Source organism: Echinococcus granulosus (genome assembly GCF_000524195.1).
Source record: "Echinococcus granulosus chromosome Unknown EG_S00009, whole genome shotgun sequence".
Classification (NCBI taxonomy): domain Eukaryota; kingdom Metazoa; phylum Platyhelminthes; class Cestoda; order Cyclophyllidea; family Taeniidae; genus Echinococcus; species Echinococcus granulosus.
Window position 1 is genome coordinate 1,197,172 of NW_020170389.1, and position 10,053 is coordinate 1,207,224.

General features: G+C 39.9%; 1 protein-coding gene across 1 annotated transcript; it reads left to right on the plus strand. All coding sequences in view use genetic code 11, as the record gives it.

The window, feature by feature from the left end:
• Window positions 1-4,123: 4,123 nt before the first annotated feature.
• Window positions 4,124-7,118, plus strand: EGR_02141 (Protein phosphatase 1 regulatory subunit 3B-B; the record flags this gene model as incomplete). The annotated part of the gene is made up of 2 exons (XM_024491390.1): window positions 4,124-5,051; window positions 6,226-7,118. The coding sequence occupies 2 exons, from the start codon at window positions 4,124-4,126 to the stop codon at window positions 7,116-7,118; spliced, it is 1,821 nt and encodes a 606-aa protein (XP_024354243.1).
• Between the last annotated feature and the right edge of the window lie 2,935 nt (window positions 7,119-10,053).

Genomic DNA, 10,053 nt, shown 5'->3' on the forward strand with positions numbered 1-10,053 from the left:
TCGGAAGACATTGGGTAGCAATCTTAAAAACCGACTGAGTAAAATATTTAAAACTTCATAATGGTTTGATGTGCACTATGTAAAATTGCATAATAAATGAATAAAGCCTCATCGTCAAGCCGATAGGTACCTTAGCATGCTCTGAAGCTACTTTCTCTTACCTGGTTAGCCGATTTTACAGAATAATAATAAAGTACTTGTTGGAGTGGCCATTGACTTGTAACACCATTGGGTTCCATACACACCATATTTATGCCTTAATGGTAGATCACCGTAAAACAGCTAACCTTAATGCCAAAATAAAGAAAAACACAGTTCTTCATGCTAGTCTATATCGCAGTTAAGAACAATAGGAAGGATTCCAGGCATGTATTTCGCAAATAATTCGCAAACTGTAGTGATTTTGCTGCTACGTAGCTCCTATACTTGAAGTAATAAACTATGGTACGAAGTCGCACTGGGTGTGTACACGCGATGTAGTTCCGATTGGTTGCAAAGCCATGGAAGAAGTTAAGGCATTCTGACTTTTCCTCAAAATAGTCCAGCAACTTCTAAGTTATGCACTTAATCTTCTCGATTAGTCTTAATGTTGGCTTGGGCCAAAAGACTTGCAAATGTTTGATCCTTTTAGCTACGACAAAACGTATTTCGCATCCCCTCGAAGAGGATTTTACTCATGCAATTATGTACTTATATATATTTTCATTTGGTTCTATGCAGTGATTTCCCACATTACTGTAAAGAATTAAATCCACATACGGTCAGGTCTTTTGGATTAAAGTGACCTTTGGTGCTGAGTTATAAAAATGAAACGGTCATTGCTCACACACTTTTAAGCTATGAGAGTATTGTGAACTCCGGTGTCATAAATTTTTATTAAATGTGTTTTTCTTCTGTAATGACAAAATTCAAGTTAGACACAAATAAACCGTGATAACTGTTCTTTTCACTGGAAACCCTAACCACCTCGTGTTTACGCGATATGTCAATCGAATCATATTTTTTTAAAGATAGATGGCATGCTTACTGGCGTATTCGATATGCGTTGGAAACTCCTACTCAATTAAACTGTTTTCATTTCGAAGAGATGTATGCCCATCAAGGGATGTGCTTAATTGGCCATAAATTTACCCACTACTATATCGATATTGTTGACCATAAATCAGGAAATAAACATACATACCATTGAAAGGTTGATGTTTTCCAATGGCACAAATCGATATGTTTGACAACACTGCCTTTCCAACTCCCATGCAGTCATCAATTCTCTCACATGTTTATGCACACAGTCTTCATCGGAGCCTCAAAGAGCCTGGAATTTAAGTGACATTGCAGAAGATGGCATTCTGGAATAGGAGTCCTTTTAAAATAGTTGCGATGATAGGAATAACCGCGGAAAGGTTAATTATAAGTCTCGACAATGAAGTACATTCTTCCAAAAAATAATGAAATTCTTGCATTAAATTTTAGAGGAGGGAGTGCGCCTGATGACATTTGAAGCTATCTTCTTGTTTTATATTCCCCAAAATACATTACAGCTAATTCAATTTCCCCATACTACAAACTGATACCTTAAGATGCTATTGTTAATTCTTCGAAATCAAAATATGTGTGTTGAAATTAGTTAATCAGTACTTAAAATTAATGAATGCGATTACGCCAAACAGATGTTATTATTGAAATTTAAACGAGCTAAAATGCAAGAGAAAGACTTTTGGCTTCCAAAATCCAGACTCGTGGCTTATAAAACCTGAATTTTTGACTTATAAATGATCAATTACAAGTATGAAGGCAACCTAACACATTAAAATGCTCAAATTAAAGCGTTGAGTATGGACTGAAGAAAGTTTTTAAGTAATACAATTCGCAAATTTTTTATTTAATTCTTGACTTCGGTAACAGACCCCTTAAAGCTCCGCCACTGTACCTTCACCGGGGAGCCCGGTCTATGGGGCGTGCTAGTAGCCCTTAAGCCTTTCTTTAGGTTGGCAATACATATTTTGCCCGAGTGTTATGTCTTCTTTTGTCTTCAGGGAATTCGCAGAGCTGTCTTTTTCGATAAAAGCGCAGTTATTGCAAGACCTCCTGCAAGGCTAAGAGACGTGCTTTTAAGTACGCCTCCAAGTATTTACTCTGGATGAACTTCAAATTTGGGCATTCAAATTGTGCATTGCAGTAATGCGAACGTGTGAACTCTTTATGCACATGTGGCATAGGCTTGGATTAGGATCGAGAATTTCGCCATTTTTGATTGATAACCGCACAGGATGCCGTCGTGACAACATTGTGACAGTTAAATTTGATGGGTCTGTTTCAACATCCCTCAGGGAGCATGAATGTATAAGAACTCACAAGCAAGTAGAAGTCCTCAAGTGGAAAAACGTTCGGAATTATGCTCAAAAATATCCATTTATGTGCCTTTATTATTTTGCAATACCTTTGATTATTTACCAGAACAGACAAAGATACAAGAATATTGCGGTCTCTGACTTTTGGTATATTTTGAGCACGTTAAAGGCGGATTGGTTCAGGATAGAACGTCACAAAATTTTCCGGACTCCTATCTCTAGGGCTGGATTTGATAGCTAGTTTGCGAGAAATAAAACAAAAAAGTATTGAGCAAATTTCAAACAAAAAAAGGTTGAATTAGAATGGCGAAATTAGGAATTGTGGTCAGCTAATATGGTTGAAGTGCCACAACGAAGACAAATTTTTACTTCTATTGCTCCATTTGAATAAGTCTCTCTTTGCTAAACCTCTCAGTCAGATTTTGTTTCCGAAATTATCTATATAGCAGCCGAAAATGCATGCTTACTTAGGAAAAGCGAATGGACAGTCCTTTGTTATTCTATGTAATTTGTGTTACTTTTGTTAGTCATTTTTTGGAAACAAAACATTAGACCCTTCTGGGAATAAAACTAACAGTAATTATTCAAAAACTACCATGTCTGGATTAATTACTTGATATAGATTAGCTCAAATCCCAGGAAATATCCTTTGACAAAGTTTTACCTAAAAACTTATAATATTCCTAAGCGCCTCAAGGGAACTAGGATGGACTATTAATTGAGTGCTTCAGTCGCTAAAAGTAGAACATTATGCAACACCATCCCTAGTGGAATCTGGGACTGAAGAATAGCACTTAAAATATCATACAAGAACTAAGGTTAATGTTAAGGTCATATACATTAAGAGAAATAGACCCCATAGACTCTACATGTAAGAGTAAGTTTTGCTACTTCTTCCCTTCTAAAACCGCACGCTCTGCAGTGAAGTAGGCGCTTGGTTGATTGTCTAGGCAAAGCGAGGAAGTTGGTGATGCAGAAAACGTAAATCAAATCACAGTCGATGGATGCGCTTACTATCATAAAGGAAAACATAATCTAACCACCTTGTGACAGATCAGTTTAAGAACACTTGTTACGCCTCCAGAAGGCGGACAGAAGGTGTGCTTTTATCTCATAGACGCTCAATTAAATCGTAACCAGGACACCTTTTAAGCTCAAAAATTTCAACTACTGTTTTTAAACGAGAAAATAACACTGTCCCAAAAAATCATGCCGGAGAAGCCACACGAGGTCTTCGACGCACTAGAATAGCAGAAAACCAAAAAATACTTGTCCTTAAAAACATTATGGAATAGTCTTGACAGCAATGTTTTATCCTAATTTTTACCATTAAGTGGAAATTGTTATAATCCAGAAAGTCGGCCAATTCTATCCTCTGTCCACTCAAAAACAGCAGCAAAGGAAAAGTTGTTTACAAACATGTTCAAGTCATCTCGCAGAAAAACCAATCAATGCAAAGCATGATGCTCATTGGATGCACGGTAAGACGCAAGGCCGGCACAGCCTGTGTACGTGACTGGTTCGTTCAGCCTACCACTTGATTGGTTATCGAGGTAGTCAGCCGTTCATTTATACAGCGCTTGAAACCACCGTCGGCTGTTCCACACGCAAAAGCGGCTGGGGCGCAGATTTTTCTCTCATGATTCGTTTAATTCTACAATTTGTCTCAGAATAACTTTCTAGCGAGTACAACCAGCACCCATACACCTCCCTGAAATTAGATGGTTTCGGAACTCGGTCTTATCTATTCGGCAGGCAGACATTGGACCGGCTCTATGATTGAATTGGGCTATGGACACCGTGAATCAACTTTCAAAACAACTCGTAACTGGATGGCATCAGTAGACGAATCTACCTTTTCATGCTTGGCTCGTCGCAGGGAGGATAATGGAGATACTCAACGAGAACTAATCACCAGCGGGTTGATTCTCGAGCAATTTCTTGAAGCCACCTCCAATTCAAGCACCTCCTGCGGTGACGTTCCTGATGGCTCGGCCAGTAGATGTGTCTTACCCTCCTCCATTGCGCGTTACCTGCTAGAGATAATCAAGGAGAAAGCGGGTTTTCGGCACTCCCTCACAAGCCTCCTGCCTACAGAGATACAAGAGTCCACTCAATGCTACGTTGGATACGAATTTCGTCATCGAAAAGTGCGCTGTCGCAGCTGTGAGCCACAGAGCAAGGGCCCTCAGCTGGGAAATCCCACTCTCTCCTCTTTTCTGTTTGAACGTCTCATAATGAGTCGGCAGGAGCAACAGCGATGCCCCATTTCCCCACCGCGAAAACGCCTTTCGCTATCAGACTCAGAAATATGCTACGCAAAAGACTTAGCAGGATCCACAGAGCACGAGCCTGTGAATTGCAATAATACCAAATCATCCCAAAAAAGTTCAGTTGAGAGCTCTTTGAAGACTGTTGAAGTGGCTGCTTCTCCAGAAGAACCGAAAACTACTCCAGTTTTCGTTGCAAAGGAGGAGATAACGGGGACAGAGGAGGTAGTCAATGAAGCTACTTCGTTAGACTCCCCACCAGTTTCAAAGGAATCAGAGGCAACTTTGTTTGAGGCTCTGCCAACGGAAGTTCCAAAGACCTCCAAAAAAAAGACCGTGAGATTTGCAGATGATATCGGTGATGCACTGTTCCAGGAAAGAGTGATCATAGACACAGCTCTTCCGCCAACCCTGCATCTAGAACGGCCATTCTGTAGGTTATGTTTCGACTATTATTTGCTTAATTAATAATCATGAACTTTTGATATACAGATTGGACATGTCTCACTTCAAACATAAGCCAAAACCAGTCGAGTGCTGTTTGACATCTTTTTCAAGCATGAAGAAAATTATGAGCAAACATTCCATTCAAGATTGTTGCACATGATCAGCAATCGTTAGAGCGAGACACGTGGCATTGCTGCGTAAAGAGGTCAACTTCTACTTGCTGAACAGTGGTTCGGCTTTTCGAAGCAGACTAGAGCCCGATTTAGCTTGGTTACGGTGATAAATTACTTGGACAACCACAATTTCATCAAAGTGCCAACCATTCACCCATGTATTTTTCCAAACCCAAAACTGATCTCTCGTGGCATGACTTTTTACATGGACCAAATGCGTGTTTTTTAAAAGAAAGTAGGCAAAGTGGGTTCGTAGATTTGGATGGATTGTTGGTTGTATCAAATACTAGCTAGTGCTGTAATTAAATGCGGATGCTTTGCAGCAAAATTTATCTAAAGACGTAGTATCTCACTCGCAAATTCTTTATGGAAAGGCTATTCAGTTTTAGATGAGGTGCCTTTCCATTTTTTGCTAATTTTTCATCACGTTGACAATGGGTGTTTGGTTGGAGTTCAGAACAAGTCTCTTCCATGAAACGATAGAAAAGTGAGAAAATGTTTTTAGAGAAGCGGCACATGAAGACAACTCAACGGCTCTAAGACGTTACTGCCTTAAAAGGTGGTTAAAAACGCCACCCAAATGATAAGATTTGCATATAGAAATGCCGCTGCAGATGCACGCTTTAATTCTTTATGAAAAACCACCACATAAATTCACTTAATCTCGTCTTTTGGTTACGATTTTTTGTTTTCTTTAATTATTATCAAAGATTGTAATTGCAAACTTTCGTGAATACGGTCTTTAAGTATTCTCATACATGTTCAACGGGAAACCTAAAGGCCGAAATAAGTGGCCAGCCGTCAAAAAATTCTGAATAATAGATAGTGTCTGGGGGATTTATTGATAGTAATGTCGGAAAGGAGATATAATTGAATACGAAGCGCTTTGGATGTCAACTGCTTACATTGGAATTTGTTCTCATTTTCATTGTTAATGAATTAGTTTTAAATGCATAAATAAAAAAATTACCGAAATCCAAATTTTAGCATTTGACGATGATTTTCGGGATATGGGCGATCTAGACGATTCTTTGCGGGGAGTTGTAAGACCTGTATTCAAAGCGTTGGGTCCGAAGCATAACAGCCTGCCAGACATCATGAAAGTTCCTCCACCACTCCCGAAGCTTCACCACTCTAACAGCTCTAGTGGAACTCTCACTCTCAGCGCTCTAAAGTCCCCACCCAGTCTAACCTCACCAACCAACGGTGCTGCCAATTGGCGTCTCACGTTTGCTCAACCTGCTGCCCAGTATTTGGCCTTTCGTCAGCGCCTAGAATCCAACTACGTGTCTCTTGAAAATGTCTCCATGGCAAACCAAAAGGGTGGCAACGACAACCTCTACCTCTACGGTACTATCAAGGTGAAGAATATCACTTTTGAGAAACACGTCAAACTTCGTGTCACTTTCGATCGGTGGGCTAGTTACAAGGATTACCCAGCTGTTCACAATGCTCAACTTTCTGGCAGCAGTGGCAACCCTCCCTATGACACATTTATGTTCAACTTCAGTATTGAGGTTTCCAAAATGCCTGAACCTCGGGAGCTTCAATTCGCGGTTTGCTTCCAGGCCGGACCGAACGGAAGTAATGGAGAGTATTGGGATAACAATGACGGCTGCAATTACGTGGTGGTGGAGGAGGCCGTTCTGATGCCGTCGCAGCTACTGGGAAATGAGGAGTTTTTTCGCAACCGCCCATCGAGGGGTACGGGGGAGAGCCCTATGCGGACTGCGGTGGGTGGTACTGAACGCTCTCCTTTCTACTCCAGTCCGCCTGTCACCGTCTACACACAGGACTACCGGCCAAACTTCAATGACTTCTCCTCCCTCACATGCTACTCATCTTGGCAACACTACGCCTCCGAGTCAATGTACTACTAGAAACCAGTGGAGTTGTCCCAAACGAATCTCGTCTTTTTCCACCCTCTCTCCTCCATCTAATTTTTTTCGTTCGTTCGCGCTGAAGCGCTGTCTTTCATTCATTTGCTAATCCCAATAAACTCTTACCGACTTCGTTCCCACTCATCCTCTGAAAAGTAACACAAAGAAGAAGCCGGTTTTGTATGCTGTATTTTAGGAGCTTCAAAAGAACCATCGCCATGTGTCAAAAATCTCGCCCCCCTCTCTCCATTTGACGGCGTTGGCGCGAATCGTGGCTACGTAACAGGGAGAAGGATGAGAGGTGGGATAGGGAGGGAGTACGTGATGCCGCCCTCTTGCAAATAAGCGCATACACTTTTACACCTTCGCAGCGTAACGCACACCCATCACCTACTGACAAATACGGACACACACCCGATCAAGCACGTACACATATTTTTATAATTCATCATGTAGAGTTTTTACTCAGCTCCACACGCACACCCACAAAGGTACACACACAGTTGTATACGGACCGCAAAAATTTCCCCTTTCTGCCACCCCGTCTGCCAGTCACACATACACACAATCCACATGATTTTTTCATGCTTACTAATTTCAAAACCATGAGTCTACTTTTGAGACGAAATACAATGTAATCTTTGCTATAGGCGGCAGTGTTTCCTCTACTTTGTAGTCTCGGTGGCTGTTGACTAAATCAGAGAGGAAACAATGCATAAAAACAGCCACACCAAATTCGTTTGTGGCTAAACAGTGGGAATACGTGTAGTTAGTGGAAAGCTGTGATGGCAGGGAGATGCGAATACCTTGCTGCTTCTTTGGGAATAGCATGTGGTCGATTCCTAGAAAGTCTTGCTGCGTATGTTGACGATTGATAGTGTTTATCAGATTCCAAACACTTTAACAAACGAGGCAAATTTATTAGGAATCATACAAATCTCAAATCAGGAATGGTTTTATCGGTCTATTCAACTGAGCTTAATTATTCAATTGACAAAAGGGTGGACTGTATATGCCTAATCCCTCATTCATATTACCATAACCTCGAAAATGAATTTAGATACTCTAGCATTTCGCTGTTTCCTCTGCTGTAAAAACATTTAAACTCCATCTGAAGCTACTTTTATTTTTTTGCGCTTTACTATGACTAAGAAATAATGCGACTGCCGATGCAATTGTCTAGCGTATTTTTATAAGATACAATAATTATGTTTGTTGCTAATGCGGCAGGTATTTCGAGTGTCAACAACAGAACACTGGCTAACATCAACAAATACTCTTTGCCTTAAATATCACGAGGGGAATATTACTCTCAGCTCAGTAAATACTAACCCCCAAAGTTTTGAAATTGGCCTATTCCAAGGCTGAGTGAAGAAGAGGGAATCACTCAGTGTTACGCTGCGAAAAGCTGAGATCTTTTCTAACGTAGAGGGGGGACTTTATAGCATACGAGGCCTACACTCATCCGCTCTAACGCTCACGTTAGAGTAAAATTATTTGGAGATTTATACATTTGAAGACTCGGCTGTAAGATCAACTCCGAACTTGTCGGTTATAAGTATTTGTATCCATCAGTATTGGCGATATTTATCTAGCCTTTGTCTCTTCATTAAAGTTTTACAAGAAACAAAACTCGTAATCATAAACTATGATTATTACTACTTTATAGCTATGATATTCGTCAACCACGCGATTTCATCAGTTCATTTAAACCCAAACCGTGAGTCAGTTGTTGGTTGTTAATTGCAGTTATGCATACGAACGGACACAGTATACATCCGTTTATTTCATCATTTTTGTCCTGCTAGGTTTATGCAGGTACCAGTTGGAATGAACAAAAATTGGCAGTTATATTTGTGACCTCGATGTTCTGTTATATCCTCGCATGGTTTTGAATACAGCCTAGTTATTAGTTCCGTTATAAAATCTAAATGCGTTATTTCTTCATGTTACTAAATTCGAGTGTAACTTTAATGAATTGAGTAGCTTCGGCGAATCAGCTTCATAAAGGATAAGCCATTCTGCTTAAGCGAAGGATGATCCATTCGGACTTTAACGATTTTCATGAACTCCGCTCCTAGATGGAATACCTTCTGCATCAATTTACGCTATTAATAACTAATAAATGAGGAATGATATTCCATTGTTTTAACATAAAAATTTGAAGAAGTTGTGTAATTAAGTGCAAATATTGATTTTGTTTCTGTCGAATAAAAGTAAGTAATTTGCCCCCATCTTATTTTGTCATCTATTGAACAGAACTGCATTGCACACAAAATTGGCATTATTTCCAATCAAGAGGGAGAATAGTATACTTCAAGGAAAACGTACTTATAAACTACTCCTGGCAAAAGCATCATACACGATAGAAAGTGACCTTTAATCAAGACTACATCTCCTTAAGGTTTAGAAATTTTCCAAGTCTTGCTTTTGTGCACGAACCTTAATCTTGCCAAAGACTTCTATTTGCTGTGCAGAGCACCCACACCTCACGGCATTGATAAGCTTAACTGGGCTTGAAACAAATAAACATGCCTGACCCATGAGGTAAAGTCACGAGGATTGCATTCAAGTATGGATCAGGCCGATCCTATGCCTCATCACTGACACTAGATATTCTTCACGTGGTGAAAATAAACACTCACTTCACTTTAGTCTTTGAATTTTACTTATCATTCATTATTTCTAACGGTTGATTTTGCATTTTATGGAAAAAGGGAAGCCCATGAAAATTTGACATTTACTTCAATTGCAGAGGTTATCTTTTAAAATACTGTAAACAACCCTCTTGGTATTTGAAGTTCCTTGCAACTAATTAAGCCATCAGCTGTTAAATTTTTTACTAATTAGTCTTAAATGCCAATTATGATACCGTTTCTGATATACTTGGGCCACTCAGCAGATTTACAGTAAAGCTGTCAAGACATTTTCCTCG